At 38.8% G+C, this 13937-nt stretch overlaps 2 protein-coding genes across 9 annotated transcripts in view; both read left to right on the top strand.

The window, feature by feature from the left end:
• ppifb (peptidylprolyl isomerase Fb) overlaps positions 1–13937 on the top strand; it is a 96083-nt gene that overhangs the window by 59910 nt on the left and 22236 nt on the right. The gene's annotated exons all lie outside the window — the stretch shown is intronic.
• Positions 1–13937, top strand: part of LOC140278930 (calcium-activated potassium channel subunit alpha-1a-like) — an 89165-nt gene that overhangs the window by 1054 nt on the left and 74174 nt on the right. For all 8 annotated transcript variants that reach the window (XM_072374047.1, XM_072374049.1, XM_072374051.1 and 5 more), the window contains exon 2: positions 11528–11671. In XM_072374047.1, the coding sequence (XP_072230148.1) occupies positions 11528–11671 (144 nt within the window). The remainder of the gene's footprint in view (positions 1–11527; positions 11672–13937) is intronic.

Below are 13937 nucleotides of genomic sequence, written 5' to 3' on the forward strand. Positions count from 1 at the left end.
GTGCTAAGGCCTTGTCTGTAGAGAACACAGCGTATGACTCTGTATAATGAACTCCGCTATTCTTGGCTTAATGTGACACGCAGTAAAGGTGCGATAGAGTTGGAACAATTTTGCTCTTGAGCTAGGATAAGGTAGGGTTGTCAGACCTTGATCTGAGAAATGACTCAACCATGTTACAATGGTTTGGCACCTAACTGTTTACACTTTAAGATGTTCAAAAAAGGTGGAAATCGCTTAAGAAAAATACAAAAACCTGGCCAAGTAAAGCAGTGACCAGATTTTTTGACTTTTTTGACTTTGCTGACTTTACAATACTTATTTCTACTAATTTTCCACTTTTAAAGACCTATTTGATTCAATGTTCTTTTCTTGCTTTTCTGGCGTCCTTGATCAACATGCATGTTTCGCCCCAACAACCTTTCCATTGAGTTGGTAGGCTACTTGCTATAATACTTACTTGCTCCAAATATTAGACACAGCTCACTGGTCTTTTGCTACTCTCAGAGTTAAGATACCTACTTGAAGGACGTTTGTAATCCTTTCAATTGTTTCCACTATTGGCTCTCTTTGCCAAAAAAAATGGCGCCAAATAAAATTTTTTAGGTATACTTTAAAAGGCAACTGAATCAACATCCCCAAAGAGCGGTGGTTACATCATTTCTGCCAGTGGTTATATATGTGTCCTTAATTTACAAAAAATAAATGGTCCTTGTGTGAATTCTCCAGAGTAATGGAAACTTTCTGGCAAGCCATCTTGCTGCTGCTTAATCAGTTTTAGCATTGTGAATGAAGAGTTTGTGCAGTAAAGTAAAAGCCCATCTAATGTCGTTTCATGCACAAATTATGAGAAACTTGTGTCCGAAAAAGCATCAGACTAACTGTCAACTGAGATTGTAACTTTTTCTTAGCCTAATTTCTTAAATTTGACATTCTCATCAACAGGGACTTGAGGTCAGTATTATCTGCTCTGACACATGAAGCCGGACAGCTGCTGTGTGTTGGACATTGTTACCTTTCTCTCACACCAGAGGTTCTCTTAATGTCAGTGTGGAGCTGAAACTAAATCTAAAGTTCCTACCCTTTCTCTAATGCTGAAGGATAGATATTGATAGGCTCATTAAGGTCCTGGATATGCAGTTCTTTGTCTAAGAAATGAACACAAAAAGCAGGAGAAGTGACGAACCCTGCTGGCTGGTGGCCCTTTTTGTCTAATTTCTGTGCCTTCAAACTGGTTATAAATAGAACTTTGGCAAACAATTTCTTTCATCAGTGATTAATCTACTCGTTTACAGCGTATTTAGTCAAAACAATGTTGTTGAAATGTTGGAAAGCACAGAAAATGAAAGAGTTCTGAGCCCAACAGTTATGTTTAGTATCCACGACACAAGGAAAACAGTAAGTCTTTTCATTTCAACAGCGCGAGCCAACACGTGTTTGCCATTTTTTAAAAACTTAATTACTTAAGCGATGAGTTGATTGTATCCCTGCATGCCATTTTGGTTGTTACAAAAGAATCGTTCTGCTTTCAACTCTTGGAGATATGCAGACATGGAACAGTCATGATCGTGAAGATAAGTCAGAATGGGGTTGCTCATTTCTACAGTGTTCCTGTGTGGAGGGGGGGGGGGGTAAAAAAGAGAGCAGTCAGTTCTGTGTTTCTGTTCTGATTCTGCCAAATGGAGCTGGTGAGCGCCACCAACCTGTTGTGCCAAAAATGTGGGAGTCGGCCAGAGACGAGTTGTCCTTTCACTTCCAATCTCCCCCTCTCTGCCTTCCGCTCCCCTGGCATTCATTTCATACCTTTGTCTTGTCTTCTTCTCATTCTCCATTTCTCATCCAAGAAACAGCCATCCTCCAAAGAGTCAGAGATGCAGTGTCAGGTGCATACAGTATGTGCCATATGAATCAGTGTTTTTGTTGCTAAGCAACAAGCAAGCTAAGGATTTCATTATAAGAGTAAACCTCTCTCAGTAATGCAGTTGTCTTGGCTGTGAGATGTGGCAGGTTGTGTTGGAGGAACACCTCCCTCCCCCCCCCAGTCTGTGCATGTAATTAGCAGCCCAAACATGGAGCTTTCAGTGAATTGTTCAAAGATGTGAGTTGATAATCCGTTTCCTCCTTTTCTGGTCTTCAGCTCGTTTTCCCATGTGGTGCGTTTGCTGCTCACTGTGTCCAGTTTTGCTCTGTTCTGACAGCTCTTATGCCACTGAAACTGAAACTGTTTTCTCAGTCTAATGGTAATCGATAAAACTCGTTATTTGAGGGACTCTGATATATGGCTGCTATTATGAGACCAGTAGAAAGAAAGAAATTGCATCCAGTGTAAATGGCACCATATTCTCAATGGGAGGATGAAGACCAGTGGCAGCTTGTCAGTCATGTTGCGCGCTCAGTGTGCGAGTTTCATTGAAGGATTGCCTTTCTTTTTTCACTCAGTGTTGGAGCTGCTGGAGGTTTGAGAGCCCACAACAAAGGCCTTGCGTTCAAAACTAGATCAGTCGTTGGTGCAGAGAGGTCTGTTAATGACCAAGGATTTTATCACAGCCAAGAGACGGTAGTGTGGGACAGTCAGTCCACCATGCTGCTCTTAAATCACGCTTAGATGGGTTGTGATGAAATTCGCTACAAAGGTTCATGCTCCTCTCAAGTTGAATTATTAAAATTTTGCATAACTTCTCAGTCAACACCACAGTGAGGCCTATATCTTTGGTTTAAAGTAATTTATCTGAACAACTATTAAATGGATTTCTGTGACATTAGTTACAAGCAATTAAGCCCCCTAAAGGATATATTGTTTAAACCCTTATGTTGGCAATAAATTTGATTAATGTCAGGCTACAGTGAGATGATGTGAATGCTTTCCTTTAGACGGGAACGTTTCGCTTGTGTTGGCCTCTTATGGTTAACCAAGTATGGGTTGGCAAGTAAATGTGATGTGCTTGATGTTGGTCATATGTTTTCCATTGTAAAGAATATTTACCATAGATAGCTTTTACTGGTATTTAAGCTAACTAATCTCTTACATTATCGGAGACCTCTCTCCTCAATGAATCCATCTAAGTTAAGCTTTTGGAATTTTTGAGGTTTCTCTTGCCGTAAACATGATTGTTTTTCCAAAAGCAAAAATATTCACCCACCAGGTTTTTTTTTTGCATTGCATTGCATCCTTTAATTATAATGGACTTTATTGGGAATTGTATGTAAAAATAATACAGTGAATAAAAGAATAGATGGATAGTTGAAGAAAAAAAATGGTGCATGTGTATGTAGCCACACCTTTGCTACAAAGCCCCTGAAGAGGAGCCTGCTCTATATGTTCTTCGGACCATTATAAGCTGTATACTCCACAAAGCTGGGCTTTGCAGAAGACTGGCCAGAAAAACTTACAAAAAGGACAACCAAAATGTATGTTGGAGGATCCCATTACACATGGAAGAAGATGAGGCTAAAATTGAACTTTTTGGCTGTCAGATAAAAATGATATTTCCCCCACACAGTGAAGCATGGTGGTTGCACTGTATCTTGTGTACATAAACATGTATCCTACTTTTGATTTAATAGCTATTAATTTGTTAAAACGTGATGGTGTTTTCACTTAGAGCATCCCTATAATGTTATTGTAATCAACTGAAATACCCTTTGCATCACTTGCATGGTGAACATGTGTGCCTCTTGTTCACATTTACCGTATTATTTTGTGGCATAAAGCACATCAGTGTTATGGCACTGCATTCATTTTGACATGCTGATGTTAGTATTATGTTATTAACTATACCGATTTAAAACATTTTCAGTTATATGTTCAGATGAGTGTGTTGTTTTTGTAGGTTAAATAACCTTTGGATGATTTTTATTATTTATTATTTTTGTATATAAAGGTATTTGAAGAGTTTGTCATGCACGTCCAGTTTGCCATGTGCACCTTCTGGCGGTGACTCAGTGTTCTTAGATGTGTCAGTAGCATGGGGTGGGGTGTGTTTGCAAGGCCCGTGATTGGAGAATTTAGATGAAGAGTTGCTCTTGTGCTGCTTTAAGTGCTGTTTGAAATATTGTAATTATGAGACGAGTGCTCGTGATTTGGTGCGAGTTAGAGTTCATCTGACGTACAAGTAGGCTTGAATGCAACACACAAACATCAGCATTGCACATGAAGGCAACATAATTAAATGGATAAATCCTGTGTCCTTTGACAGAATTCTCTCCTCTACGGTTTGTCACTCCTCTTTGTAAAGAGAGGAAATATTTTCCCTGTTATGCTTATTAAATTGTCCGTGTAATGGGTTAAACAATTATTAGCAACATATATTGCATAATTGAAGCCGCATGCTGCAACTTGGCTGTGATCGCTCCATCTGGGATCCAACGGGTAATGATACATTTATTTGTATTGCACTTTATATTTAAAAATCTTAAAGTGCTAACAATCTCAAAGTGGTATATAAAAGATATTTTAGCAGTAAGCTTTCTTAAAAAGGTGAGTTTTTAGGTCACGTTTAAAAGCCTCTGCAGTCTGTGGGGCCCTCAGATGGTCGGGGGGGGGGGGTGTTCCACAGCCTCGGAGCTGCAGAGGAAAAGGCCCGATCACCCATTGTGTGGAGCTTGGTTCTGGGTATTTGGAGGGTGTTTTTGGAGGTCTCTGATTTACAACTGCGCCATAGCCTGCCGCTTTAAAAGATGCACTTGATGGGTTTTCTTCTTTTACATATATTTTAAATATAGGAGCAAGTTTTTCCTCATTGTTTATTTGAAAAAGAAAAAATATCTGATTTTCACAGATTTTTATTTTTTTATTTTTTCCAAGCTGCATTTTAGTGTCTTATAGCTGCAAAAACTGTAGTTTATGATAAGTAATATGCAACGAGAGTCCAAATTCATCCTTTGAATTCCACGCAGCATCTGTTGAGTCGGTTTTCCTCCCCGCTTGTTTATGCATTCACATCAATATTCATCATTAGTCAAACTCTGTGGCATTGTTTGGAAGAACTTGGATATTTGCCTTTATGTGACGCAGATGACATTAGTTAGAAGCTTCAGATATTTTGGGAAGTTTTACCAGATCCAAGATGGCCGTAGTTCATTATTATCTGATTTATATTAATATATATTTAAATAATTGATACACTTTTGGTGAAATAGTGGCTGGAGCTACATGTTGTATTCAACTTTAATGTGCTTGCCCTTTGAGAAATGAGCCTGAGAATAGGCTCACAGCCTTGATCGATGACCTCTGGTGTCTGCAGGACTTGATTTAGTTGAGATGATGAAAACCTAAATTTGGAGACACAGACAACTGATCAAAGTGACTCAGAGGAGAAGGCCTGTAATGACTGCATGTGCTTTTCTGGTGCTTGGTGTTATAAAAATTGCATCTCATACATCTTAATTTCATATAGATGAAGTTCTGGAGAAGATTGATTTACAGTCTTGATGTGTAGTTAACTCTTAGATACAACTCTTAAGAAAAGAGTCTAAAGAATTTCACCAGATTTATAAATCTGAACCATTAATGTATGTTTTTCTTACAAATATATATATATCTATATATATATATATATATAGATATATATATATATATAGATATATATCAGTTCTGCACAAATATGATTTCCTCTCCCATTTTTAGTCATGAATTGAAGAGAACACTCCCCTAACTTGTTATTTGCGTATTGAGACATAATTTGTGTTTATTTAACCTTTTATTTATACAGATGATCTCATTGAAACGGTCTCATTCTCAAGAGAGGCCTGTTTCAAACATATCATTTTGCAAATCAGTTATAAATGAATATTTGTCAATACAGCACATACAACATTTAAATAAAAAGCAACGAGTCAAAAGCACAAGAAAGTATTAAAATGGGAACAACTTTTCAATTTCTCTATTTTCCTAAGTTCTGTAATATTATCAAACTAGACGGCTTCATAAGAAATGCCTTTTTAGGAGCTGCTCTGTCTGTGTGACATGTAAGAAGATAAATGTGTTGGCATTAGACCAAGGATGGATTTCTAAATGAAATTACACCAATGGAAAAGTCTTTTGTATGGATAATGATGATCGGTTAACCAGAAAGTTCAAAATGCAACTGTGAGTAAGGGGTTTACCGCCTGTTATGAGCCTCAATGATGTCCCACATCTGTAGACAGCTGGCAGAGGCGTTCACCATAATCAATAAGAGGTACAAAGGTGGCAGCAACAAGTTGTCTCTTGGCACTGAATGAAAAACTAATTTTATTCCGACAGAAAAACATTTTACTTACAATTTCTTAAACACCCCAGTAGAAGCCTATGATACAATCTTGCTCAAGAAAGTTAGATATTGATGTTTTAAAGTCTCATTATTGAGATCTTCCATTACACATGACGCAAGGCTGCGGTCATTTATAACCACCACTATTAGTGTAAATGAGTGTTTTTGTAAAAACTTTCTGAGAAACTGAAATGGGAAAACTGCCGTACTCTGCAATCTCTGTTATATTGTGTTTTGTTTTATAGAAAATGATGTGGCCTCCTTTTCGTTTCCCCCTCATCTCAGTGCTACATTACTTAAAAGTGTGTACACATGGTCTGAAAAATGTGCAAGGTGTGCACGTTGTCAGTGCACTTTCTTTCTATATAAAATGCCAGTTTAAGAGCAAGAATACGTAGTTTTATACCGTTTATGCATCTGGCCCCAGGTGTACGCTTGATAGTTGCAACACTATAAATGTCAAAAACCCAGCGCTTCAGTGTCGCTCTGAAGGCATCTTCCGGTATGTGACCTTAAGATGAAATCCGCCATGGCACCCTTTCAAAGAATAATTGGACAGTGTCATGAGTCACAAATGATTAATCTTTGAACCCTGCTTTTAGTGGCATTGGAAGTATCATGGTTAATGTGTTTTTAGTGTATATTTTTAAACTTGGTCATTAAAGAGCTGAGGAAAAACAGCATGACGCCAATTAAGACTACTTAATGACTATGACTTCCCTGAGCACAGCCTGTGTCACCTAATTCATTAAAACAGGAAAAATGCACCGCCACATAAATGCATCGGGTCAAGTTTTCCGTCAAGTTGTTTTAGTCATGGATTAATAACACTGTTGTCAGTAAATCATTATTAGCATTATTTCAAAGTGTTTAGTTCTCCACAATGTTTTTATACACAATTGTATATAGTATGAAGTAGTATTTTCTGTGAGATGTACAAATTAAGGTAAGTGAGCTTGGTAGCGTTGATATATCAGTGAAAAATGGGAGCTTAACAAGAACGCCTGATGCACAGAGCCTCCATCTACACCAAGATTTCAACAAGAAGCAGGCCAATAATGTTCTTATTGTTTGTGCAGTCACACTTTTTTAAAGGGTGTGTTTCTGCCTGTTGCGAGATGCACATGTACAGATTAACACCTGCACATGTGCCAGCCCTCCCCTTTCGCCTACCCTGCACAGATATACAAAACCTAGATGCTTCTTTGCCTGTTGATGGTACATGCTGTCGCATGTCGATGGTATTTCTCGTACAGATCAGCCATTAGACATTTTACAAATAGGTGTTTCATTGAAATAAAGGGATATATTTACTTTCTATTACTATTTAATTTCTACCATGAATAAGAAATTAGAATATTCTTTATTCAGTAGTGCTGTTCTTGACTTAACCTGGCTTTTTTTCAAAGTGGTTTTAATTTCAAAAAAAGTTTTTGCTATTATTTTGATTTGTGTCAGTAAATATTAAGCGTGTTAAGGGGACAGATGCAACTACTTTTTTTTATTTCTATGGCCAGAATGCAGATGATGCAGTCTTACTTATTAACCTTTCTGAGCCTTCATTTAATGCATCTGTCTAAGAGTTATTCAGGTAACCAGGAAGCTGTGTTATTGCTGCCAGTTTACCACCATGAGACTTGACACCTAAAGGCTATATTTCATACCGTAAATACAGCAGCTGCTGTAATACATAGGGCTGCTGACTGACAAGTCAAATGTAATTTTTGTCTGATCCGCTCACCCTGATCTCTTTATGGGGATTCAAAAGTGAGATTTGACTTCATTTCCCCTGGGGCTCTGCTTCCAAGCCTTTCTGATGAGATTGTTTTTCAAATTGCGTGACGTATTCTCTCAAAGTTTCTGGGGTTTGGTTCACAGAGTAAAATGACTGTCAATGTTTATCTATTTCATAATAACAAAATGCACTGCAGTCTGCAATTCACAAATATGTAATGGAGAGATTTTCTACCTGTTGCTTAACATCTCTGAAATGCAGTGGAACAGAAATGTCTTCCCTGGATTTCGTTTGCCGCATTAGCTTCTAAGTGAAGCGGACATGTTATTATAGTGTTATGAGGTTAGCTGCAGAGCTCTGGACAGGCTGTAGGAAGTGTAACAAGGCCTGATGCTGGTCTGCTTGTCTCTGACTAATGGCTCTGAACATGATTGCATTTCACTGTGCAGCCACCTATTAAGTAATACTAAGAAGGATGACTGAACTCCAAAACCTTTGGGTGGGTGGAAACCATGTTTACTTGGAAATTTGCAAGCATATACTTTGACACATTCTTTTATGTATGAGTTACTCAAATCATCACATTTTCTGAGACTATCTTTTTTTCTGCTTCAGGAGTTCAGTATATTGTCTGAATAATTAGCATTAGGGCTGGTAAAACAGTAGAAAGGTATTATATTACAAATGCTTTCTTACTCTTTAGCTCATACTCTATTCTCAGGTTTTCTCAGAGATTTAAATGATGTCCATCTTCAGTGCTTGGTGAAATGTATTTATTTTTGAGCTAGTCTTATAATTGCTTTTGTCTACTTGTTGACACCAATCTGTTTTTACATTATATAATTTGTTAAACAACACTTTCATTTTTAATTGAGCATCATCCTTTTATGCACAACTATGGATGATGCTACTGTCAACAAATTCCATAAAAAGACTAAAACCGACAATCATTTTGTTCGTTAAGAACTGTTTTCAGTATGTCCAAATCCTGACACAGCTCATGCACACAAAAAACTGTTAGTCAGGATAAGTCTTTTTTTTCTTTATTTTCTTTTAAATGTTAACAAATCCCCTGAAAAAACCAAACCAACAATGTGGTAATCCGTGTCTGAGTGCTGTCTGAAACCTGTACTCTGTTTGTGACACTCGACTTCAGCGCCATTGATTTCTTAAGAAATAAATCTTTACTACGGCCAACACAGATGAAGTTTAATTTTTCTGAAAGGGCTCAGCCATTTTCTAAAGCAGCTGAAAACTCTGTCAAACATTACTCTCACTGAAGGACCAGAAGTGCCGTTTGGGGAATGTTTTCAGCAGTGCACAGGTACACATTTGTGCTTTGGAGAGTATTGTGTCATCATGAAAAATGCCATCTATCTGCACTCCACCTGTGTGCATCCGCTAACAAACACAACTCTGTCATAAAGTAATATCAGGCATTTATGTGCTGTGATCAATACAAGAAAGTTGATAATTTTTTTAACTTGCTGTCATATAACTAGAGTTATTTTCCAAAACGAGGCTCTAAGAAAGATAGCATTCGTTGTTTATTCTTGAAAACAAGTAAATTGTTTTTTTTATTTCCCTTCCTCCAAAACCAGACTGCAGGCCAGCAAATGCTCTTGTTTTTAATCCCGACTGTTCCCTCCATGTTTGTGTGTTGCGAAGCATATTCATTCAACCCTTCATTTAATTCAGTGATGCTGCACCCCTCCAGCTTTACAAAGATTTATGGTGGAGTGGAGGCACAACACATGCTGCATGCCAGGAGTTCTTTGAAGCTAGCTGCCCTAATACAGGGACACACCATTGCCCATTCTGCATCTGGAGAATGCGGCACGCTGAGATCTTGGGCATAAACACCACAACAAAAAAGAGAGATGTGATAGTGTTCAGGTGCCACACGTGGTAATAGTAACCACGTTTCTCCCTTTAACTCTCACACACGAGGAGTTCAGTTGTAGGAGAGGCCTCGCAGAGCGACGTGCGCTGCTGTCGGGGTAGACAAGGATGTCAGGGAGATGTTAGCCTCGTGGCTGTGGGGGTTTCATCGGGGAGCTTGGCTAACCTCAGCATCCTCTCTCAATTTCCTGCTCTGTGAATCATGCCAGTCCCACCAGACGGATGGGAAGACGGGGAGAAAGACATGCAGGCAGGCAGTCCACTCAGTGGAGCAGAAACACCAGGAGCTCAATGGCTGCCATGGATACACTCCTGGAGTCTCTTTGCTGCTCTCTCTGTATGTTTACTGAATGCAAGTGTGCAAGCATGTGCGTGGGTTTATTTTGGAGGCCTAGGTCACTAATTTTAGAGCAAAGCATTTTATGGTTGTGAATTGGCAAATTTATGTTGCTGCTGTTACGCACAGCTGTTTACCAGAAAACATAGATGGTTCTTTAAATAAAGAAATATTTGGTTTCTATCAACATAAAGCTAATCTTAACAAAACTATTATGAGATAGTCTTTATTGTGAAGTCTGTCAATTGCAGAGTCTAAAGATTATCTCTTGAGTCTTGTTTCATCTTTCTGTTGTGGTTTTGTCTCTCGGCTTCATGCTTTGTTTTTTACTCTCAACTTCTATATACAGCAAGCAGCTACTCTTATGTCAAAAAGCACTGATAGAACCAGTAGCTGTTTTTCAGTTCCAAAGAGCAAATGGACACAGTTGGCGAGCAGAGAGTGAACAAGTGGCAGAGCATCTGGCAGCTAAAGAGCCAGGCATTTCTATCAGGTGTTATTGAAGACTAAATATATAAATATTAATAGGGTAAATATTGGGCATACATTTGTTGCATGTTTGTGAGGAAATCTATTTAAGAGAAGACAAAAAAAAATTGCATCACTCGTGTTTTAGGGTCCTGTGACTGTTTTCCACCATACGAGGATGTTTTTGCTAGTTCATAAGTGTATACTTTGCAATGATGTCATGGTGTCAGAGAGAGGGGGCCATTATATACAGTAAAGTGCCGAACCAATTGGGACTCGAACACGAGCCAGCTGTGAAAAGAACTTCAGCCACCATAGGTGGGGAGACCTCTCAACCGGTTGAGCTATACTGCATCACATATGTCAGAGATTATTACACCAGAGTGCAAATGTCAAAGGACAGATTGATCTTAGAGACATCAGGAACTTGTTCGTGTTTGATGCTCATAAAATCTGAACAAGTTGGTGCATTTACAGCTGTTTGGCTACTTGAGACTTTGCTTAATTTGAACACATTTTCATGCAGTTTTTTCTTAATTTGCTGTTTCAAACTGGGAAACAATAGAAAAAAAATTGGTTTGGTTTTGTTTAAATTTTTTTTTAATTTTCACCATTCACACAATGAAAGAACAGGGAAAAAAAGCGTAAGCTGTACTGATGTCGCTGTAGGTCAATGTATACGGGGGGGGTTCTTTGTAGCATAAGAATTACTCATATTGTTAAAGTTAACATTTTCTTAATGTGGATAAAAAAAGGTTGATTATTGTCTGTGATTAAGACTATTTACTGTTCAGTTGTCCAGTTGAACGGTTACAGTCTGCATCGCTTTTCTTTCAGGAAGTCCATCGGATCATCACAGGTGATGGCATTAAACGTGCGGACAAGGACGACCCTGCAGCCAGCGAGGTGGGCTGGATGACCTCTGTCAAAGATTGGGCCGGAGTCATGATATCCGCTCAGACGCTGACGGGAAGAGTTCTGGTGAGTTCATACTCGGCCACTGTCCTTTGTTACTTCAGCCCATTAGTAGCTGGCTGTCGGATGAGTAATGAGATGAGGCGTGGCAGTTGATAACTATCACCTCTGAACTTCCTCATGACAGCGAGGCACTTGCGTATTTTCCACATGAAAAATATTTGCTATCATAAAACAAGCATAGGAGGAACCTGCATCTGACAAGCCACAAATTGGGCATGCTTGAATGGTCCTTGAATTTATATTTGCTTGTCCGACCCATAAATATATTCTTTTGACTTGCATATCTTGGTCATTTATCTCTGAGCAAAGCCAGGGCAACAAAGTGGAGCAATTTAAAGAGAGTATTAAGGTCATACACCCCATAAAGTCTCTGAACAGCAGAGGGAAACCGATGCAGAGGGAGGAGTGTGCAGATTAGCAGTTGCATCTGGTCAACTGATATTGTTGCCATGGTACTTGATGTGTCTAACTGTGTCATGTGAAGCCTCTTTGACCACATGCTATTATCTTGTATATTGTATTGTAAGAGGTTGTTATCATTATATTATTTTGTTGAGATGACATGTAGTCCCTCTTTTTTCAATCTTGCCAGGGTATTTGATTTTGGCTATAAGCACTTGGCTTTGCAAGTACTAAGACTGAAGGATGATCAAATGAAACGGCGTGAGTGGGAGCACCATGCCAAGGCTTGCTGCAGTGCTCAGGGCTTGATCCCACTCTCACCCACCCCCTTTAAATGTGGTGCAGCATCTCTAGTTGGCTCAATACGCAGAGGTCGTTAATCATGAATGCTGGATGAGCGGTACACTCAACTATTATTGACCAATTTTGAAATGTATTGAAACACACAGTGCATATTTGTGGGAGAAAAACTTTACCTTTGACCTTTTTGAAGGGATTTGTTTTTGACAGCTGGTTATGAAACGTGGTATAAAATCATGTTCTTATCAAAAATGTGTCTGATTCTGGTTGACATGGTCGTTTGTTCATCCTCCCCAAAATGTTATTTGAAACTCGGGCTGCACACGCCGTCAGAATCCTATGTTCCCTCATCTTGAGCACAAATACTGGCGATGGTTAATGTTGACAGTAACGATCTCGCTAACTGAAGCAAACACGAGCTCAGCTGCCGTCCTGTGTTTCCTTGTTTTTCCACTTTAAAACACCAACGCTTTTCTCAGTTTGTGTGTGTGTGCGTGCCTGTGTGCAGATCAAGTGCTCTGTCTCAATGATGGCTTGACACACAACTGTTTAGCAGTGCTCGTCTGTAACCATGGCAACTGCAGCTTACCTAAACACGGCAGATGTGTGTTTTCTCTTTCAGCCTTTTTAGGGCACATGTTAAAGCCTATTTCAAGGCCATCTGAGAGGGAGTTTTACTGGGAAGTATGCGTAACGGACAGCTTAAATAAAGCACAAGGAGTGTTTATTGTGCACATGCTTCTGTGTGCATCTGTAGATCTTCACCTAAATATTTCTCTTTAAACCCTTTTTCTTTGCAAGCAGCCTGTTGGCTCTCACTCCAGAAAAGTTTTAACCATTTTTTTTTATAAAAAATAAAAAAAATAGATGAATTTTTACCTTACCTTACCATTCATTTTCACTGGTGGTTCATATTAAATCAAGTCTTCAAGTTATTTTACTATTTGAAGCTTTGCTTTGAATCATTAAGTGTAGTTGTGGTTGAAGTGGAGAGAATAAATCTTAACCCTTTAAGAAAACTGAGACCTAGCTACCGGATGTCTGCAGTATTTTTGCAATTTTGATGAGAAAAGAAAAAGACAAACAAACACAGAAATGTAAGGACTCAAAGATGTAATACAATCACAAATCTTATGTTATTAGACATACAACCCAAATTCCCATTTATGGCTAAGATGATTTGTAAAGTCTGAATTAGAACAGAATCCAATCATTAGTAAATCTCCTGAACAAACGAGCCACTATGGAACAAAGTGAGACATTTCACCATTTCATTATATTGACTCCTCTTTAATTGGATGGCACCAGCACACATCTCAGAAAGTTGGAACAGATCCATGTTTACTACTGTGAAGCACCCCATCATCTTTTAACAACAGTCTGTAAACATCTAGGAACTGAAGAGACCAGTTGCTGAACCTTTGGAAGAGGAATGCTATCCCATTCTTGCCTGATATCAGATTCTAGCTGCCTAACAGTCCTGAGTTGTCTTTGATGAATGTTGCATTTCATGATGCTCCAAATGTTTTAAGTTGGTGAAATATCTGGGCTGTAGACGGGTCAGTCC

This window comes from Leuresthes tenuis, unplaced genomic scaffold (assembly GCF_036924035.1).
Source record: "Leuresthes tenuis unplaced genomic scaffold, fLeuTen1.0.hap1 SCAF_20, whole genome shotgun sequence".
In the NCBI taxonomy this organism is placed as follows: domain Eukaryota; kingdom Metazoa; phylum Chordata; class Actinopteri; order Atheriniformes; family Atherinopsidae; genus Leuresthes; species Leuresthes tenuis.